Source organism: Carlito syrichta, unplaced genomic scaffold, assembly GCF_000164805.1.
Source record: "Carlito syrichta isolate Samal-C Ts95f unplaced genomic scaffold, Tarsius_syrichta-2.0.1 Scaffold303608, whole genome shotgun sequence".
NCBI classification, from domain to species: domain Eukaryota; kingdom Metazoa; phylum Chordata; class Mammalia; order Primates; family Tarsiidae; genus Carlito; species Carlito syrichta.
The window spans coordinates 9,539-32,441 of NW_007247704.1; the positions used below are offsets into that span (position 1 = coordinate 9,539).

At 40.6% G+C, this 22,903-nt stretch overlaps 1 protein-coding gene across 1 annotated transcript in view; it reads left to right on the forward strand.

Annotated features, from left to right (window-relative positions):
- The first annotated feature begins 18,648 nt into the window (after nucleotides 1-18,648).
- The window catches only part of LOC103261130 (von Willebrand factor A domain-containing protein 8-like), a 50,449-nt gene continuing 46,194 nt past the window's right edge, over nucleotides 18,649-22,903 (forward strand). Inside the window, exons 1-2 of the mRNA XM_021712711.1 lie at nucleotides 18,649-18,768; nucleotides 22,148-22,304. Of these exons, the coding sequence (XP_021568386.1) occupies nucleotides 18,729-18,768; nucleotides 22,148-22,304 (197 nt within the window). The 5' untranslated portion in view covers nucleotides 18,649-18,728. The remainder of the gene's footprint in view (nucleotides 18,769-22,147; nucleotides 22,305-22,903) is intronic.

Consider the following 22,903-nt stretch of genomic DNA (forward strand, 5'->3'; position numbering starts at 1 on the left):
GCTAAAATTCTTGCCTTTAAATTCTGATGAAGTCTGTCTGTATGAACCCACAGGAGAAAGACATTGGGTTTTACCTGTAATAAGAAGCAAGTAAGGAGGTAATAGTTTCACTCCTTCACAGATGCCGGTTCCTTAAGAGCTGCACTTGCCAAAAACTCAGTGTTTCCTTGAGGGAGCATAAGCCCTACTAGGGCCTCTTCTAGCACACACGAGCTACTGTATAAAATCACAGAAAGTCTCTCCCATTGAGAGTATGGATTGCAAAAGAGACGTCCCTGGGAAAACTGGTTAGAAAGTAAAAAGAGCTTCTTTCTTTAGGCTGCCCTCCCCAGAGCCTGGTATTGGTGGTGTGACATTGTGTGACTTTCAGCCCTACTCCCATTACCCCACCTGAGACCCACCTTGCCAACCCTAGGCAGCTGCCCCGTCAAGGATACACCAACTGTTCCGGCACTCGTTAAGTTCTGTGCCTGTGTTAACTCGTCCAAGACTAACATACATGAACAACAGCACTCCTTAAGCCTTACTAATAGTGGAGAGAGCCAGAGTGGAAGTGGCATTTGAAAAGAAACCCTACTACAGTCAGAGAGAAGGAAACATCAGCGTTCATTCATTATCCATTCATGTAACAACTGTTTCTTGAGGCTCTGCTATGCACAGGCATGATACTAAACGCCAGCTACTCAAGGGTGAAAAGCCCTTAATAGCAAAATAGAGAGTCAGAAGTGTGATGACTGGCAGTGGCTGAGTCCAGATCAGAAAGGTTCAGGATCAGGCAGAGGGGTCCCCAGATAGAGAAAAAGCAAGGCAGGGAACCAAAGCATAGATTCATGCAATAGGGAATCAATTGGGATTCAGTCACTAGGAGAGGAATGCAAGGTAGGGAACTTGTTCCATAAGAGGCAGGAGATAGTTTAGACAAAAAGCAGCAGGATTAACCTGAGGCTGAGCAGCATTTGGGGCTAAGTGACCACAGCTGTGAGGGCTACTTTAGCCCAGAGCCTGTAGGATCACTACCTTAAAAGGCTCTCTGAAAGTTGTCTATTATGCTAAGCCTTTTAATAAAGAATCACTGTAAGAAACACATCCCAGAAACTGCATGTGACTTTTGAAGACAAAATTTAAAATTTTAGCTTTTTTATTTCAAAACTCAAAAGATTCTGCATCCAAAAAATTGCTGTTAATATGGCCTTGGAGCAAGCATATTTTGTAGGCAAACATATATGCTTCCTTTTATCAGATGGTGAGATGTGTATAACCCAGTGTTGCTCTTGGTGATTGCTGCCAAGAAACAGAATTTAATTCAATACCCAAATGGAGTCATGAACTCCTCCAACGGGCTGTGTTACATCTACATGTTTGCTTATTAGAAAGTGATCATATATTTCTACTTTTAGTAATTACACTGGGATAACAGGCACTAACTGGAACTGCCCCCAGGCACAGCAGGACATATGATAAACATTTGATTTCCATTTGTATGGTCTTCCTGGTGTTTTGGAACCATACATTCAGAATATATGATTATATAAAACATGTGCATACCAAGAAAAGGTTTTCCCACTTCTCTCATGGACTGTTTTTTAAAATAAAAATCTTCTTTGCATTGTAAACGTATAATGCATTCAAAAACACTACACAGTGTGAATACAAATTAGCATGTCTGCCTCACTACCTGAGATCTTGTGGTTGCCAGGGGAGACATCATCCCCATGGTCAGAATCTCTCAAGATTGATGGAAATTGCTTTCTTTTAATAAATAAGAGCAGAGCAGCCCTCTTAAAACTAATAATCAGCACCTCAGCAGTACTGGCCCCCTCACTAGTAAGCAAACATTATGATAACTCTACCAAAAAACTAAGCCAGTACATACAAGGAGAGTCAGAATTCCAAAGGAACTCCAGACATATTATGTAGGACTCCAGTCATTTGATCCAAACACTAAATTTCTGGAGAGATTTCAAAGTGAAATAATCTACCTGACTGGGACTATCATTGTAATTTTCTTAAAACCCATTAACTCTCTAAATGCTCTGGAAACTAATTATTGTCATAGAATTAAAATCTTAGTTTTAATTTGTTTTGTTGTATTAACTTTTAAGATTACCCTTTTGCTGTATTGGCATTAGCGGGATACTGCCAAGGTGGGGGTTTAGGGGGGACACACAACATCAATAAGGGTACCTGTTCTCAAACCAGGCAAAGTGGGGACCAAACTACTTTACCTGTACGATGACCACTTGTATACCTAATCCCGAATTGTACCTCACATCAAAATTAAAAAAAAAAAAAGAATACTCTTTTGCTATAGGAACTGCAATTCCTACTCTGGGTGTTTACTCTAGTACATTCTCTCCCCCCAGAAAACATCCCCAGCTCTGTTATCCGTATCTTACCAACAAAAACCATAACTTCCCGGCCAGTCCTTCTTGTCCTTTGTCTTCATGCAAGTGGGTAGGTACTTGAAGATTTTAAAAGGATGCGTGTATATCTTGGAGGAGCAAAACACAAGTTATTTAGAGCAGAAAGTGTGTTGTTCTGTGTTAGCAAGTTATGGTTAAGCCCAGTGTCTATCAGAGCTCAGGGCAGGACGAGAGGACTTCTCAGACTGATTCCCCAATCTTTCTTCTTCTCTCCTACCTGTTTTTGTTTATCTTGTCTTTGATTATTTTTGTGGTTTTCTTTTAAAATAGAACAAAACAATGAATTGGGTAATTTGCTTTAGTTTATTGGAAATATCACTTTCCAAAAAAGCCTCTAAGATTTCATCATCATCAGGATGAACAACTGGATTGACTTATTATCTGGTACTTTTTTAAAAAATTGCCATCAGACAATGTAAAAAAAAAACTTTAGACTTTGGCTTGTATTATATCTTCTATTTCGAATATAAACAAGTCAGAGTTTGGATAGAAGTGCCAGTTTTGGCATTAGGTAGTCAAATCAGTAGGGTAAAGCTTTTCTAATATATTTTTAAATGGACAAAAAGCTAGAAATGAAGACTTTTTTAACTAGCAAGCATCTGATTTTTAAATCACTGGATTTGAACTCCTTTATGTTTCAGTTAATCTACCAACACTCTGAATGATTGCTTTTTCATGCCAGGTTGATTTACTTTTCTCGCTTAGTCTAACCATCTTTCAGGCTTAAAACGTTCAGGTTTATTAAGCAAGGAGAGTATCCTAAAAATTTTCATTGCATTATGTAAGTCTACCAGCAAGAGAATTTTATCACTCCCGAGGGGTGACTGTGAGCCATTTGGGTCTGGCTGCCTGCTAAATTGTTTCTCTTTATTTATGGTCTATGTTACATGAGGGAGAGCAGAAGTTGGCTCCTGTGAGCATTCCCTAAGCCTGGACTTCACTTCGCTCCTGCTAAAAACAGTGACGTGAATAGACTGTCGCAGACTCAAAGGTCACTCACTCTTCCATTTTGTTCATATTGAGAAATACTTTAGATAATTATCTGTCTTTTGTATCTAAGAAGAATAGGAGCAGAGGGAGGGGGTTGTTTCATTTCCTTGAATTTTCTTTGCTAGGCTACATAGGACTGTCTTGAAATCGTAAAATAGAATGGTGATGCATCCCACATAAGGAGCACGTTGCTTCCCTAAGCACGGCCTACCCTTTTGTTGCATTGTTGTTTCTGGAAAACCTTTGTTCTTAAAAAGATGCTTCACTTTATGCCATGAGAGTCTTCCTCAATGTGTATAAAACCAATTTGTATAAGTTGAATAACATTTCCTCCTTGATTTCTGTAACCATTTCAAAGGTGGCATTTATTGAAAGGCACCCTGTGCCATTCAGGTACAGGCTATGGGCATTGCCTTCATGGTACTTGCAGGTTAGCAGGTGGATAAAACATGTGTGAATTGATAAGACTGAGGCAGCACAAAGGTCTATACGGAGAAGGTCACAGAGCTGTGAGTGCCCAAAGAATGAAAACATCCTTTGTTTGGGAAATTCCGGGACAACTTCTGGGGGGCGTCATTTGCAGAATGGCTTTCCTCATGTCCAGATACTTGAAATTTGTCCAAAATGTAACTTTAGCTTTCACTAATTAACTTTCTTATTTTTTTCACGTCCAGCACATCTATCTAATACTGAATAATCTTCAAACGGATGGCTATGCTCCTCAAAACTTTAATTAAAGGGAAAATGTTTGAAATTTTAAAATCCTTTTGCAATGAAAAAGTCTTTTAAGCCTAATCTCCATTATGACTTTCATGCAGTCTCTACTTTCTTCAAACTTCAAACTACTCTCACCTCATTCTCAGACAATGTTCTAATCTCATGCTTCCTGAAGAAAAGAGAAGTTACCAGAAGGGAGAGCCTTTGACTTCCCATGCTCAGCTCCACCAGCCCACCTGCAAATGAACCAGCCTCCCCTCATCACCTGTCAAAGGCCGTTCTCCCTCCACCTGCTCAGGAACTTGACTTCATCCTTTGACTCCTTTTTCTCAGTTATCTCATTCTCTCTCCCTTCTGGACCATCCCCATCAGCATTTAAACATGCTATAATATTTTCTGAGCCTGCAGATCTTACCTCCTATTACTCTGAGTCTAAATCATAGAACTCGAATTCCTTTCAGTAAGACTTCTTAAACAAATTATCTACATGCACTGACTCTACTTTCAGACCTCTGTTCCCTCACCTCTCTTTCCAATAGGGCTTCAGTTCCCTCCTCCTCATCCGTAGAATTGCTCTTGCTAATGTCACAAGTGACCTCAGTGTTGCTCAGTTCAGTGGGCCCTTTTCAGTCACCATCGTATTGGCCCTGAGTGGCACTAACTCAGCACACTCCCTCTTTGTGGAGCCCAAGCTTCCCTTGGCTTCCATGGTTATCTCAGTCTCCTTCCAGCTTACCTCCTTCTTTTCTTGTCTGCTTCTTTTCAACCTCTTTTGCTAATTAATTTCTCTCTTGAGCCCTTTTTTCCCTCTAAATCTTTATTTCAGGCAGTTGTATTCACTTCCATGGTTTCAGGTGGTTGCTGGTTGTAAAGCACATTAACAAATAAAATAGTTGTAGAAAATAGTTTACAAAACTGAATAGTAAAATAAAATAGAACAGGCTTTCCCTTTATTCTATTTTATTTAATGATGTCTTTAATGCATCACATATTTGAGTGGACTTTACATTTTCTGAAGTCATCTTTACACAGATATAAACAGGTTTCAAGCTAGAGGTGACATAGGGATCATGTCTGAGTATAGCCCACTTCATTCTGTAGATACATAAACTGAAATCCAAATAGATGAAGTACTTTTTCTAGAGTCACACACTAGTTTGTTTCCTATCTGAATTCACAATAACTCCATGAGGGCAAATGTTCTGACTACCATTTAAGAGCTGAGAATACCGAGGTTCCAAGAGTTTGAATCTTATGCAAGGTTTCGTAGTTCATAATGACAGAACTCAAGTCACCTGATTTCCAGGCCACATTCATGATACTACTTCACAATTTTAGGATTGTTGCAGTAAAATTATATTTAGAAACTGAGATTGTCTTTAAAAAGAGAGAGACAGGCTGGGCGCAGTGGCTCAAGCCTGTAATCCCAACACTTTGGGAAGCCAAAGTGAGGGGATTGCCTGAGCCCACTGGTTCGAGACCAACCTGGGCAACTTGGTGAGAACTTATCTCTACAATAAATCAAAAAATTAGCCAGGCATGGTAGTGTGTGTCTGTGGTTCCGGCTACTTGGAAGGCTGAGGCAGAAGGATCGCCTGAGCCCAGCAGGTCGATGCTGGAGTGACTGTGAGCATGCCACTGCACTCCAGCTGGGGCAACGAAGTGAGACTCCAACTCAAAAATAAATAAATAAATAAATACTTTTTAAAAAGAGAGAGACAAACACACAACAATAACAACTGCAGTGCATACTGTTAAAACATACAACATAGCATAACATAACACGCATAATTGTAGAAGGCAGGGAGAAAGAATTTTATATAATAAAAATTCAGACTAAGTTGGATTGTTTATCTGTTTGTCATAAATGTACATACTGATTAATTATTGGCAAACCCATAACATAATGATAATGTATTTCTCCCTGATTTTCTTCAATAAGAATAAATTCAGCAGTAGTGAGCCCTAATTTCTTCTCTGATTGTCGGTATTTTCACATAAGCCTCTGTGTGTTCTGATTAGTTTGTTCTCCTTTGACTTGGCAGAATGTTTGGGTTTTAGGATGAGTTATTTTGTTGTCATAAACTTTGATGAACGGGTATTGAACACATTGATTATTCTGGGTGCTGTAACAAGAACTGTTTGAACACAGGCTAAGGGTTCTTAATGTAGCTATCACTTAATATTTTTGTTTTCAACTGAGCACCCCCCCTCCTCGCTATTCTTTCTGCCTCCTACACTAACTCGTACTTTCCCTTCAGGATTTCTGTTGGGCATTGCCCCTTCCAGGAAGCTTTCTTTCCCTGACTGTTGTCTTGACTCCAACGTGGGTTAGGAGCCCTTTCAGTTTGCTCCACTACCGTATTGTGTTGACCCCTAGCCAGAGACTCCACCCATTCTCTGCACTGATTAATGAGTACAGAACCCCCTTCCAGTCCTGGCTGGAAACTCCACTGAAGTACAGAAGTAGGTTTCATTGGACTTTGTATCCTCAGCATCTAGCAGAGTGCCTGACTCACAGCCAGGACTTGTCGAATAAACGTCAGGCAAGTAGGCAGTCTGGCAGGCAAGGAAGAAAGGGAGGCATCTGAAGGCTTATCTAAGTTATGTGTACATAACTTAGATAAGTTTATAAGACTTGTTATGAAAAATAAGTCAGAGGTAATCACTTTCAATTGTTTTTACTGATTTTTTTTTGCCCCAATATCTCTAAATAGCATATTTATGTTTCTTGTTGATTTATCTCTTTATGGAATTATCAATTTACTTCAACCATAGACGTTCAGGATTTAGCTATTTTTCACTTTTCCGTGTGTACTATATAATGCATGCATAATATCTCCCTGTTTTTATTCCCTTTGCCAGTGGTTGATACACACTTCCCCCAGTAAATTTATAGTGAAATTTTGGTTAGACCAGTGCTCAGTTTAAAAATTATAATAACTAGGTAAAATATTATCAATCAGCAGAGCCAGGTAGTATGCTTGAAATACATTTCTTCCAGCTGTTCCCCACATTTTCTAGGCAAAGGCAGCTAAAAAAAGTAAGTCATTTGGGCCACAACCTCTTCGCCAGTTAGCACCAGACCCAGGATCAAAAGCCAGTCTTCTAATTCCCAGTAAAAGGGCTTTTCTGTGACACAAAACTGCCTCTCAAAAAAATTTTTAATTTTAAAATCTTAGTGAAACAATTTGAAGACAGCAGCCTAACTTTTACATAATTATCAAAATAGTCTTTAAACTTAACTTTCATTTTACTCATATTGATCCCTGGTAGTTTGTAGACTAGAACTGAAATAAATGTATACAAGTGTCAAAGTAAATAATTTAGAACCATAAAGTATTTAGTCAGATTTTTCATTTTGGACATGAAAAAACTAAGGCCCAGAAAGGTTCAATGACTTTTCTAGCCTCATACAGAGTCAGGGCCACTCTGGGCTGAGATTCAGGTTTCAACTTATAGCTCAGTGCTGTCTCTGCTATAACCCTCCATCCTCTCAAACACAGCTAATTTCTCTTGGGCACTTTTCCTTTATTTGAAATCTGTCTCTTACAGATGCCTAACCTTATTCCCTTATTCATGTTAAACTTCTTAATCCCTAAAAATGACTTTGACATGCCAAAATAAATCAAAGGTGGGATATAAAATGTGCTTCTGAAAAACAGAGTTCTGCTCAGCCACCTCGCATGGCTTCACGACTGAACATTCCACTTTAGGTCCTGGAGGACAAGGATGTCTGTCAGTGGAGACAGACATGAAAAATTGCCAAGTGTCATAAAGAATCATAATAACAAAATAAAAGACAGTGCTGACACTGGGCAGGTACAGAAGGTCTTTCTGCCACCCTGTCACTCCGGTTCAGCCCCAAGGTCCTGGGTTAATCTCAAGTTTCTTTACATTGTGTTCTCTCCTCTCCCTCTGTGGGATCCCCTAGTGACCATGCCATGGCTCGTAGAGAGCCATGTCCCAAAGCCTGGGCACCCTCAAGTGCTCTATCTCCCAGGCCTCCTGAGACTGGCACTGCTAAAGGAATTCTCAAGTGGGACACAGAGGGAGATGAGTAGGACGGGGTGTGGGGAGGAGGAACGCCAAAGGAGGCAGAGGCGGGGAACTTGTTGGAACGGCATCAAGACCTTTGGTCTTTTTAGAAGTAAGATTTTCAGGGTATAAATGGGAAACAGAGATTTATACTGTTAAAGGAACTGAAAAACTAGCACAAAGGAGACAATGCCTAACTCGCCTATATTTGATAATATAAATGCCTGATTAATTACAGTCACTTCTATGGCTATACCACCCTGAATGCACCCAATCTCATCTAATTACATGAATTGTTTGTTTCTAATTACCACATAGCTCAATATCAGTGATACATTACATAATCAGTTGTGCCCTAAACTGAATCAGAATGCTTTTCTCATTGGTATTTAGTGTCTTAAATTTGTTGCTCAAATAGTAAGAGCCTTCAAACCTAAAACTAAAAGAATGTTTCACAAAGTGAACTCCAACAGTATTCTTTTCTCCTACCCCAAAGATCCTGTTTTCTGACTTGCCCCTTTAAGTTCCAAGAGAGCAGTTATCAGGCTTCTGCCACTTTGGCATGCCTGCAGTGGTAATGGCAATCATACAGTCATTCATTTAGATACCAGACATCTCCTGAGCTTCTGTGATGTACCAGGACTATGCCAGATACTGAAGATGATAGAAAGAAGACTCAGTCCCACCCTCTGGGTGGTCATATCTAGATTCAATCTAGTCTATGTGTCTAGCAACATCTTCCTACATACCTCATAGCTCCAATTCATTGCAATACAATTTATCGCTGAAATGTTTTCTTCAAAAAAAAAATGTGTGGGTGTGGATGTGTGTGTGTGTGTGTGTGTGTGTGTGTGTGTGTGTGTGTGTGTGTGTGTATTTATACATGTGTATATGTATGTGTGTATTTATACACACACACACACATGCACAGAGAGAAATGTACTATAATAAAGATGTACATTAGAGTTACTTAATGTGTGAATTTTGCCCCTTCCCTAAGTACTGTTTTGCACTCTGAGCCCATTTGAGCTAGTGCAGCTACCTGGAAGTTTCCCTCATGCAGTGAGCCTCAAAGCACAAAACCATTTATGCTCTCAGCTACTGAGTGATGTACGTACAACCTTTTCCCGAGTTGTGTGTGTGCAATAGTTTGCTTCTTTCTCTATGGCTTCTCCTTATGTCATTATTTTGAATTCTGATTAATAGTTTTGACCCACAGTGACTGTCCAAATTATGTACGTGACAGTGCTGAACCTGTTGGAAACCAAGGAAGATTGTTGTCACTGGATGTTCCAGCTCAGGTTTTACAGGAACTCCAGGTACCTTGAGGAAATAGTTGAGGAGACACGGGGTACACATCAGTAAGCAACGGATTCATAAACATTCTCGTAGACTGAGATGGTGAACCAACAGCTGTATGAAGCATACCTGGAAGAAATGATGGGGAGTGGCATAATGTGGTCACTAGAAACAAAGATTATGGAAAAAACAGTTGCCAAGGTTTGATGCTGAAAATGCCTCTCCACAGGGATGATGCTGTCATAACCTGTCCACCTCTGATTCATTTAGCGTCCCTATTTGCAGAAGAGAATTCCCTATGCTAAATTCTTTTGCATGTAGTTGTTGTAGGTGCTTCCAAGAATCTTTAGAATCTGGCTCATATTAAAACCCTCTTTTGCTTCTACTCACTGTGGTGGCAGGAATGACTTTCCTACCCACTCTTCCTTTTCCTAGCTACTCTAAGCACCTCTGAGAAGTCTGTTGGCGTGGAAAGCAGAATCGTTTTTATGATTGCCAAGTATTTGGGGGAAACCACAAGACTTCAGGGTAAGATTGAAGTCACCTGGCCAAGAAATGCCGTGAGAGATCACTTAGCTTCAGTAATGATAAAAGTACACTGTCTCTTAAATGTCTCTTGCCAGGGCCGCCTTGTATGTAAAAAACCTAAAGCATTGGCACGCTATTCGCCATAGCTGATTGACTTGCTGACTTTTTCCTTGGCTCTGGAGGCCTGGTGGCTGGGCTTTAATTTGCCCTAGTGTTGAACGTAGGCTCTGAAAAATAAAAGAGGCAAAAATAGAAAGGGTAGACTATATAAAGACCTGACTGACCCCGCCCCTGCTGTTTCTGAATCTGATTAGCAGTTGTTCATGTGTGTGTGTGTCTGGAATCTAGAGTGTGCACCCGTGAGGAGGCAGCAGGAGTTTCTCCATGCCAGCAAACTGCAGCCATGCCAGTTGTTTGTGGTTTTTTTGACATTTGTTTTTGACACTCACCTACACACAATGATAACAACATTTGATTTCCCTTAAAGAGTCGTTTATGAAGTGTAGCATCTTAACCCATAAGTCATCCTCTTGATTCCATCGTTCTGCATTCCATAGTCCCAGATTTTCCAAAAATCTTCTTCAACTTCTATTTCCTATTTGAATTTGAACAGAAGAGAGAATGAATAAATACGGTACTCTTAGTACCTCATTGCTCTGGATGACTCCTGTAAACCTGTAATTTTATTTTGGACACCTCTGTTTGGAGCAGGAAGCAGGGAGAGAGGCCATCATCCATAGACTCAAAGGCGGTGGCAGGGAGTCCATCCAGAGCCCAGTGGGGGTTTGGCCCAAAACTAACTGAGCTGCATCCACAGTAGGGATCAAAGTCAAGCTGAGGATGACACAGGATCAAGATTTAAAGAACAACCAAGAGCCAATGGGGACATGTATTCCTGCCTCTGTTAGAAGATGGTTCTCTGACAACCAGTGACCCCACTGTGTGCCAGTTACGGGCTGACAGGCAGAGCCAGAAAGTGTCCCATCTGTCACCCAGATGACAGCTTATTTTGGAGAAGATTGTACACAGAAGATTAAACTCTTAGTATTCTGTTGCTGAGCAGCCTCCTACTCATGGATTTAATACATATTTATGGGCCAGATACAGTGGCTCATGCCTGTAATCTCAGCACTTTGGGAGATTGAGGCAAGAGGATTGCTTGATCCCAGGAGTTCAAGACTAGCCTGGGCAACATGCAAGACCTCATCTCTAAAAAATTAGCCAGACATAGTGGTGGTGCACGCCTACAGTCCCAACTAGTCAGGAGGCTGAGGCGAGAGGATTGCTTGAACCCAGGAATTTGAGGCTGTAGTAAGCCGTGATCATGCCACTGAACTACAGCCTGGACCACAGAGTGCGACTCTGACTAAAAAAAAAAAAAAAAAAAAAAAAAAAAATTTACCAAGCACCTATGATATACAAGTCTGTATGTAGATGCCACTGTGCCAACTACTGCATCAGATGATACGAGGTAGAGTAAAATACTATTAAACTGATATTTTGTCCTCTTTTTAGTGTAAGTCTGTGAAATCTACAAAATTTTTCTCATTTTAATTGAACTGGATATTTTTGTTGCGTAGTCTTGGCTCTTAGTAAAGAAAGTCATTCCAAAGAGAAAGTTCTTTAGGCAGAGAGATAACAGAGGATGCGTACAGGGATGTGTTGTTCTAGAACATCTAGATAGAAGGGAAGGATATGTTTTTGGTTTCTTATTTTAAAATATTTATTAAACACATCATTTGTGCCAGAAGTCAAAATATATATGAACCTCTAGGAGTGTTCAAGCAGAAAGGAAGAGGATAAAACTGAGTTGGGTTGAGTTTGGGGAGGTGGGCAAAGGGATCCAGCCTAAAGTCAGGAGGGTGGTGCTGCTGGTTGGCTTGAAGAAACCCATGAGAAAGGAAAGGAACCATTTCTGCACCAGAAGACAGGACTTCTACAGGACAGGCCATGGACTATTCGTTCCGCTTCTCACCTGTTACATCACAAGTCACCCTAGTAGGCATGTGTCTTCAGGGCCAGGAAGTAGGACTCATATGCCCCCACCCCATCCCACCACCTTTCTCTGCTTGCTGATTCCTAGACTTTCTAACAAGGGGGGAAAGACTTTATTTTTAAATTAGTAATGAGGGCACTTAAAATATGAATGCCCTCTAGGGCTAATTATTTAGTCTGAGTGAATATCTGTAACAGTTTAATTTGTGGCCATGAGTGACCAAAAGTCAGATGTTTTCCTGCTTTTTAAGGGTGGTGAAGTATTAAAGAGAACAGAAAGTTATTGAATATTTGAAGGCAAATATCTCCATCAAGCCAGGGGAGAACTGAAGATAAACTGCATACTTGATGGCTTGCAAGAAATTAATGTCAGACACATGGAAGCTACCTATGGGACAAAGGTATTTTTGTCATACATTATCATTATAGAAGGCACAGGCTATTTATGAAAACTGGGTGGTGGTCAGCTTTGTTGTTTTTAACCAGCTGACTTCATATGAAAGACCATCATTTCTGAGGATGTGACTTTTATTGTATCCATATCTATCAAAGAGATTTCTAACCTGTGGGTGAGAGGAATCTAAGACAATACTAGATTTTCAGCAGATGTGTTCAGTACCTTACTATGGCCTGTATCACCCTCTGCTGTGATTTTTCTCCCCTTATACAATGTCCCCAGAAGCAAATATTCTGTTTCATGCATCTCTGTATCCCAGTGATTAGTAGATGTGCTATAAACATACACCAGAATGTTTGTGTAAGAGAAGGAGTAAATGAATATATTTGATGGCCTGTTATTCAATCAAGAAGATAGTAGGCAACTGTAATCAGTATGATTTCCGTGCTACCATTATGACAGTTTTCAATGTCAGAAAATTCAAAGCATGTCTTCTTGTGAGAAATGAGACATCCTCAAAAAGATCAAGATAACAGCTTCTGTCCTGCTGTCTCTCATCCAACCCTTTACATGGATAAATTCATTTGTGTGCAGTTGACCCCAAGTAGTAGAAAATTCATCTAACAATGACAAGCTAAAAGACATTTATAATTTACTTATGTAGATCAGAGGTAGGTGACTCCAGGGCTACTTCAGCAACTCAACAATGTCATTGGGGCTTAGACTTTTCCATCCTTCCAATCTGCCACACCTTCTTGTTACCAAATAGTCACCAGGTGGAGGCTATAGCCCTATGCCTCACGTCCCCACTCACCTGTGTGCCAAGCAAGAAGACAGTGAGATGCTCTTCTCACAATCTGGCAGATTGCTTAGGTCACGTGGCCTTCACAAGGCCAGACACCAGCAAAGGGCGATGGAATTACCGGGCCTGATTCCAACCAACCCTGATACACATGATTTCTGTTTAAAAGGAAGAAAGAGGGAATAGATGTGGAATGGGCAACCAGAAATGTCAGCGGTACCACACCTAGTCTCCAGCTGTGTTGTCCAGTCATAACTCTAAGGGTTAACTTTTCTTCCAGGATTATTTTCTGGCTATTTATATCATTTTACTTTTAAAAATCATGAGCTCAAGGAGGAGCTTAAAATACATAGGCCGTGCCTGGAATTACAGGGTTGCAATGAGTCATGGCCTTTCCCTGTGCTGGCTTTACTCTGGAACATTTTTATGAGTTGTAATTTACAAGATCCGTGGTTTTTCCATTTTAATTCATATGTAAGAGGATAATGATTCTTAGGATTACACACTCTTATCCAAAAGAAAGTAGAGTATGTAGGCTGTGAGCAACTCAGGGTCTTTGCATCAAGTTGCATCAAAATTTATAAGGGGCCGTAATATTTTCTGGTTAGGGGAAATTTTGATCCCTTTAAGTGAATGCAGTAGTGTCTATTTTAGTATTTGGGATGACTTACTTGAGCTCTTTTAGATGAAACCAGCTCTCAAAGGAAATATATTCCAACTGCTTCTCAACGTGTACATGAAAGCAAACAGCAGCTTACCAACATTCTGAATGACTCTATAACACAAGTCTGTCCCCAGGAAACAAGATTCCTCAAATGATAGTCCTTTCCAGGTATCTGTTTCAGTTTCTGTCCTGTCCTAGACTTCCTGCCTTGTACCTTTTGTGAATCGTTGCCAGTTCATGTAAGAGGTGTCCTAAAGAGATGCCTATGAAAGCCTCTTGGCAGATAATGGATTCCTCCCATCCACCTAGAGCAATATACTCTGTGAGTGAGTGTAGTGGCATCCACGATGACACAAAATTAGATAAACTTCTCAAATGCCTTGCTTTTAACTAAACATTGATCGAATTTTATGGTATGTATTTCTCCAGAATAAATCAGGTTTGGGCTGATGTTTATTTTTGTTAAGAATCTGTCTGCTTTGAAGTATGTCTGGGCTCCCATTTGGGGCTGGTGTAGAGCCCCCCAATTGTTGGTGACGTGAGCAGTCCACTTCCTAGCAGACAGCCTAGCAAGACACACAGGTGGCAAAGAGTACGCCAGTTCCTCTCAGCCCAGAAATTGTATCGCCTGTTTTCTGCTTCCCTGGTGGCTATTATAAGTGTCTTCCCAACTTCAAAAGTGGAATTTCACAGGCAATTGAGGGAGGCTATTTGAGGGGTCTTTTCTTTTGCCTTAAGCCATCATTTTTAGCACTTATTCTTAAAAGGCTGTTTTCTTACGGTAGCATACATGGATGTGTGAAATGTCTGAAGGAGATAAGTAATATTTGATGAAAGTAAAGTTATAGACACATAGGAACTTGCCTTTCATACCTCTTCTTAAGTTGTTTAATTTATTTGTAAACAATATACCAGAATACACACACCTGCCCTCCGTAGTGAAGAATGATGCTCAGACCAGTTCTTCTAATAATTCTATCATTGCTTAGACTATTCTTGGACCTTCTGTTGTAGAATTGACCCTTATAAGCAAACTACAGATGTTCCTTGATTTACAGTGGGGTTCCATCCTGATAAACCCATCATAAGCTGGAAACATCATAAGTTGAAAAAGTATTTAATACAGCTAATCTACAGAGCATCGTATCTTAACCAGGCCTACCTTACATATGCTCAGTGGGGCAAAATTATCTAACACAAAGCCTGTTTTATAATAAAGTGTTGAATATACCAGGTAATTTATTGAGTATTGTACTGAAAGTGAAAAGCAGAATGACAGCAGAATGACTTGAAGTATGATTTCTACTGAACGCATATTGCTTTCATACCATAGGAAAGTTGAAAAGTTATAAGTTGAACTATTGTAAGTCAGGCACCATCATGTATCTCATTACTGTATAACTGTACCTGGTTTTGATGAAAACGCTAGCTTAATCACCTTATTTACCAGATTTGGAATTATTGAATCAGTCACAGCACATCAAAGCTGGGTATAATAGCAGAAATCATTTAGTTGTACCCCCATAGTTCCTGATGAGAAAGTTGAAGCCCAGAGAAATTGATTGACTTGCCAGAGGTTATATAAAATGTGAGCAAATAGCTTACAGTGGAAGTCAACTCCAAGCAACATTTGAGTGTTTGTTAAAAATCAAATCTGTTTTTAAAGAACACGTAAACACTACTATCAAAGATATTTAAGAAGAACCTGCCATGGATTCTGAAGATTTTTCTAGAAGCAGTCCAGAAGTCTTTGGGGGTAGTGGCAGCATTATTGTAATATGTATATCTTTATGTTTAAAAAATAAGTGTATTATCTTATTGTAAAAAAAATGTCTCTCCACAGGTAAGTTCTATACTGTTTGTTGACAAATAGAGTGTAGTTATGCCTTTATATAGACTTCTTAAATTAGCAAAAGAGTAAAACCATATCCCAATTTTGAAATGTGCCTGTTTTTCTCATTTCTCATGGAGAACATCTATAGGGGGCTGTGAAGATCTCCAGATAGTATCTCCAGGTCTTAGGGAAGTTTGTCCCTGAGTCATGCTGTCCAGTGAAATAGCCACTAGCCATGTGTTTAAACTAAAATTTTAGTTAACAAAATAGAATTTAAAATTCAGGTCCTCAGTCACACAAGCTACGTTTCAAGAGCTTGCAACCATATTGAGCTAATGGCTAGTGGCTACCATATTGGACACCACAAATATAAACATTTTTATCAATACAGAACATTGTATTGATTGGTATTCTTCCAGAATTCCTGTAGTCAGCTCACACTTTTTTTTTGAATTGGAGTCTCACTCTGTCACCCAGACTGGAGTGCAGTGGCCGGGAGCAGCCACTGCAACCTCAACCCACTGGGCTCCGGCGATCCTTCCACCTCAGCCTTCCAAGTAGCTGGAACTACAGGCAGGCGCTACCATGCCTGGCTAATTTTTTGATTTATTGTAGAGATGAGGTCTCGCTAAGTTGCCCAGGCGGATCTCGAACCCGCAGGCTCAGGCAATCCACTCACCTCAGCCTCCTAAGGCGCGGGATTACAGGCTGAGCCACCGAGCCCGGCAGCTCACACTTTAATTTACTGCTTATCTTAACTGTTTATGGACAAGTTGGAAAGTAGTGGCCACTTTTTATTTTTTAGTATTTATTTTTAAATTTTATTTTATTATAGAGATATGGAGTACAAGTAAGGATTAACTACACAAGTAGGCTGCTTGCAGCTGAGGTGTGGGCCCGTAACTGGCCCTCACTTCCCCTGGTTGGGACCAGGTATCCTTTGTATTGTTACTTGTTCCCCCTTCCTCCCCTGGCAGTGTCCAGCAACTGCCAGTCTCTTCCTTATGCTAATGTGATTAATGTTCAGGTCCCACTTATGAGCAAGAACATACAATATTCATTTCTTTGTTTCTGTGACAGGTCACTAAGTATGATAGTCTCCAGCTCCATCTAATCTGCTGTGAAGTCCATGATTTTGTTCTTCTGTATGACTGCATAATACTCCATCATGTATATGCACCACATTGGCTTTATCCAGTCCACTTTTGACAGCTAGTAGGGGTGGTTCCATGTTGGGGGAAAGTATTTAAAATGTTCATTTGTGCTGTAAATGTTCCTACCTATTCTGTCTAGTTTAAGAAAAAAGGAGAAAAAAATTATTTTCACCCATTTTTAGAGCATCATGCTCTATGTGAGTGGAATTTATATCAATTATCACATTCTGACTGCTAAACTTTCTTGGAGTATTCTGAAATTATGGCAAGAATTTTGTTAATGCTACCAAAGCTGTTTGCAGAAAAATCTGGCTTATTAAAATCTCTTTTCGAGAATGTAACATTTGAAATGAAACCCATCTGGACATAAGGCAGTGCACATTATGTTGATTTTTATTCTTAATGACCATTTTGTAAAGCCCTTAAATTACTTACATACTTTCATTAATCCCAACAACAAGAATGAAAAACCTGCACACAGGCCGGGCTCGGTGGCTCAGCCTATAATCCCGCGCTTTGGGAGGCCAAGGTGAGTGAATTGCCTGAACCCACAGATTCGAGACCCGCCTGGGCAACTTGGCAAGACCTCATCTCTACAATAAATCAAAAAAATTAGCCGGGCGTGGTAGCGCACACCTGTTGTTCCAGCTACTTGGAAGGCTAAGGTGGAAGAATCGCCGGAGCCCAGCAGGTCAAGGCTGCGGTGGCCGGGAGTGGCCACTGCACTGCAGTATGGGCGACTGAGTGAGACTCCAACTCAAAAAACAAAAAAAAGAAAAGAAAAACCTGCATACAAATATGGACTGGGTTAGCACTAAAGACTGACTTCCAGCTCCTTGCAAGCTCCTCTGTTCCTTGGCAAGCAACTTGAGGGCAGGGACCAGCCCCTCATGGCTTTGGAGGCCCCATGGTACTCTGCACTGGTACTACTGCCAGTATGTTTTCTATACATCTTATTTGAACACATATCCTTCCTGAAAATTATTCCCTTAGAGAGTGACTCACAGAGTACGTGAAAAACGAATGCGCTGAATTCCTTTAGGTATGGGGTAGTATCTACCAAGATGACAATGAAGACTGGAATTCCTGTATGCCTATCAGTCTTTCTGGTGACTCTACCAAATGAAACAGGGACCAGTGAACTACAGGCTCTCACAGAGGATGGCTAACATGCCTCTTATTCTGTTTGAATTGCAGGAATAGTAAATCCATTTTAAAATATGAACGCTTTAGGAAAGCTACAAGATACCATAATAAAATTGGAGTGGGTCCAAAAAATAAATAAGCAGTTTTTAGTATATGTGGGCATATACAACATAAATCTATAACTGAGGCACACATATGTATATTTTTTGTTTTTCTTTTCCATATATTTTATATGAAAGGGCATTTTTCAGAGTAGTGGGATTTCTTTGAAAGCAAAATGGGTACATGTATATATACTGACTCAGCCAGATCCACTTGGTGGTTATCCTCTTAAGCCACTGGGGAAATGTCCATTTTCCCTGCTTCTGGTGGGTCTCTTGTCTTTTGTAAATGTTCCCAGCATGTTCTGCACCAGGAGAATTCTGAAGCTGAAACCCAGTCCAGCTCCTTTTCTTTTTTTTAAAGAATTTTTTAAAAAATTAAATTCATCTTCTTTCCAACTAAGTATGTTAAATCTGATGGAATTTTTGCCAAATACAGCATGGATCACATCCTGCAGCCTGAGGTAATGTGATACCTTAAGGACATAGAAGAAATGAGTTATTTTCTCTGTCATGCAGCTCCTGGTGTTGGTCACAGAATAGTGATAATATCTCAATTCTTCATTTTTAGATAACAATCAACAGAGATAGTGGTGAAGACGTGAGCTCCCCCAAACATGGGAAGGAGGACCCGGACAACATGCCTCACGTGGGCGGCAATACTTGGGCTGGCGGAACAGGTTGGTAGCACAGGCATTCTCTTGAGCATGGCTTCCTGAGCCTTCACAAGACCATCAGGCCTGTGCGCCACTCCCAAGAAGGCTCAGGGACCAGCTCTCCTTCTCAGCCTGCCCTGTTACTCAGTTGGACTGTGTTCTTGCCCTCCGCCCAAGCATGACATGAAAACATGCAAAGAGCCTGCATGACCTAACACCCTTCTCGCCCTCCCAGAGTTGCTTCCTCAGTAACAGGGGGGATAATACTAACTGCCTCACAGGGTTGTGGTAAGGATTAAATGAGATTATGATTGTAAAACACTGAGCACAGTGCCTGGCATGAAGAATGCATTCATTCACATGTTAATCCCTTCTTTTCAATTCCATGACCTTGGGACCACGTCCGAAATCTACAGTAAATTCTTTTTTTGAGCAACTGACTTTGAAAAGAAATGGTCCCTGTCTTCCACATCTTAGACGTGAGTGCATTGAGGATGCGAGATTCTGAGATAAGAGAGCTGGTTGCAGTTTGAACTGATGGTTGTGGCCCATTCCTTCCTCTTGGCTGGCCCCTCAGAGCATTGTTCCCAGGACTGCCGTCTTCCTTTTTCCTCTGCGGCAGCTGGGGCAGACACATCTGCTGGGCCACAGGAATAGGGCCAGACTGTGCGTGCACTGTCTGAGCTTATCTCAGCGGTAAGGCGTGCTGGCACAGGCTCTGGACTTCACCTTCCCTCAGGATGGTCTGTGCCTCTTGGCCTTGACAGCCTGGGGAGGAAATGGGTTTCTGTGCTGAGACAATGTGCCATCAAATAGGCCTGTGGACTTCTTGCCTGCTCTGTTTATTCATCAAGCATCAGTTTTAAAGTAAGGCTATTTTTAGAAATGTCCTTTGATCTGGAAGTTAGTGTCAAGCCAACAAGACTTAATCCGTATGGAATGCACTGTGAAATGAGCTGGCCAGATGGAGGTTTCCCAGCAAGGGACTACTCTGGAGTGAAAGTTCTTCCTTGTTCCTCAACTTGAATCTCCTCGCTCACATTTCTGTCCAGACTGAAGACTCTGGATCTGCTTCCCCTGGCCTCTTATTTTTCAGTTAGTCAAGGCTCCTTGGCTTCGATTTCTTTTTTTCTCTGTGCCATTCTTCTCCTTCAGAATTGTCTACATGGAACTCAGCTGTGGCCCAACAAGTCACTTGATTCCCTTTTCTCCACCAAAGCCCCTCCATTGCCCATCCTCCCCATTATGTTCTGAACTGGTTTGGGGTGTACAAGCTTAGCTTTAAGATTATGCCTTGGGGAGGGAGGGTGGGATTGGCAGTTGAGGGAGACTGCCAGGGGAGGGAGGGGCACACCTCATCAACAAGGGTACCTGCAAAATGAACTTTTGTATACCTAACCCTGAATTGTATGCCACATCTTTAAAATAAAATAGATAAATAAATAAAAATTTTAAAAAAGATTATGCCTTGCAAGTGGTAGAACTCCTGGTAAATATTTTCCTTTAAGTAGTACAAGTTAAAGGTTCTGGAGAGTGGAGATTATGAAGAACTCTCGCCTCCTGCCCTCTCCACCCTGTGTGACTTTCCGTAGGGCCCTATGACTCATGTGGCTGTCACTCACACCAGCCTCTAACAGCATCATCATTTTCCTTCTTTCACCAAAATGATGTATGTCAGTGCCTAGGAAGCTTTCCACTCTATTTCATGATCCACCAAAACTAAAGATAACCTCCAGTAGGAAAGGAGTCAGGTCCCAGAAACAGCCTTTCCACCTGCAGCTCAGTGACATTACCCAGTTCTTGCTGGCCTCTGCCTACAGCCTGACTATGAGTGAGAGCCAGGAATCACAGAAGGAATTTTCCACCACTCACTTCTAAATAAAAATGAAATAAGATATGCCCCAATCAAAAGATAAAAAATACTGTAATTGATAGGCCATTCTCATGGTATTTCCCAAAAGGAAATGACCTACCTTGACTTTCATAGGAAAGCAGTTCATGCTGAGTTCTCATTTTTAGTTTTATTAGACCAACTAAAGCTCGGGGGGGGGGGGAAAACGTAACATAACCTAACCCAAGTCTAAAAGCTTTCAGATTTTCCACTTTATGAAACTAGGAATTGCCTGTTTCTATGTTACAAGAAGTTGCTTAAATAATAATAATAAAACTGGTCCCTTATATAGCTTTTATTATGTTCCAGATACTGTTCTAAGCAGTTTAGCTTCATGGCAGTCCCATAAAATAAATAATATTAGTATCCCCATTTTGTAGATGGGGAGACTGAGACACAAAGTAGTTAAATAATTCCTCAAAGACAAATGACTAGTGAGTTGGAGCCAGTATTCAATCTAGGGCTGTCTGGCTTAACTGTATGATATGAGTATGTATACTGTACTACACCACCTCTCGAATGGTGGATTCTCTTCTAAGTTCTCAAGTTATGTATGAATGAAGAAGAGAAACTGGTATGTATTACTAGTATTCTGTCATTGCAAACTGGTAACTCAAAGGCCAAATCTAGCCAATAGATGTATTTTTTTCTTTGTGTAGTGTTTTAAAATAACTTGAGATTGGGTGTATTTAGAAAAAGTAAATCCTCTCTAACTAGCCAGTGTCCCCACCACTTATAATATTACTCATCTGGCCTTACAGGCATTTGATTTATATTTATAACATGAACAGATTATATAATAGTACATAATGTATGCTTATAAGCATGTAAACTTGCATTTGTATTAAAAGACATTCTGAAGCCTGTGATGTTTATCTGTTGTATATTGTTCAAAGCAAAAAGTCAAAATTGGTATAATAATTGGCTTCTAATCTTGTTTAAGCCAGTGATATGAGGTCATAAGTAGATTATTTAATCTCCCATTGCATCATTTTTGTAATTTGCAAAACAGAAGAAACAGTATTTGTAATCTCTCTCTAGATACTACATGGATAAGGTAACATGAGGAAAGAGATGAGTTGCTTATTTAATTAGCAAGTATATACAAAGTATCTATGATATCCAAGCCATTCTTAAAGGTGCAGAGCTGCAAAGATAAATAAAATATGATCCCATCTATCATATAGTTGGTGAGAAAAAAACAAAACTAAATATTAAAAGGTGACAAACAGTAAACAAAAATATTGGCCTCTGTAAGATAGAGGCATCAGCTAAGGTATCATAGAAGTTGGACTGAGCTTTGGAACATAGGTTGAATTTAGATGGATGGAGAAAAGGAAAAGCATCCTAAACAGAGAACACCTTCATTTCTAGAAGAAGGTCATTTGAACAATTAACTACTAGTTAAGTATAATTAATATACATCATGAGACAGTCTTAAAGCCACAGTCTGACTTTTGTTTTATGGTCAAGTTCAGACTTATCATCTGAATTTCCATGTTTTTCTTCCAGGTGGAAGAGACACAGCAGGTCTAGGTGGCAAAGGAGGTCCTTACCGGCTGGATGCAGGCCATACAGTGTACCAGATCTCTGATGCCGAGAAAGATGCAGTTCCAGAGGAGGTCAAGAGAGCCGCAAGAGAGATGGGCCAGAGAGCATTTCAACAGAGGTCAGTGTTCCCATGGCCTCCAGAGCAGTACTGGCTGCTGCAGCAAAATGTCATGGTAGACTGTGAGTAAACCAAGATTTGTGTGATATTCTGCCTCATGCAGCAATTTGGACCACACACTGAAATCCATAGCCACCCCCTCCCTAATAGAGATAGCCAAGTCAACAAAATCCCCATTCTTTCTACCCAGTTTCTTTTAAATTTATTGATCACATATGACTGTGTAGAGGAAGGAATTGAGCACAGAAGAAAGCAGAACCAAAGATGTTTCTCTTCAGAGAAGTTCAACTAAAGCTCAAATCACTCCATCCATCTGTTCCTAGGCCACACAGGGAGTTCAGATAACTCTGTGTTATCTTGCAGAATAGTGTGGAGTCAGGACTAGTATGCTCGCATGCACATATACACACAGCACCCTGGTAAGTGCTAAAGTCACATGGTGTGGAGGCTCTGCCCTCTGTCAGTGCAGAGAAGGGCAAGGAGAGTAGGCAGATGTGAGGTGGCCTGAGCTCAGCCAGGAGTCAGAAATGGGAAGAGAAGAGATAGAACATTCCAGGAAGGGAAAACTAAATAAGCAGAAGCACGGGGCATAGTGTCTG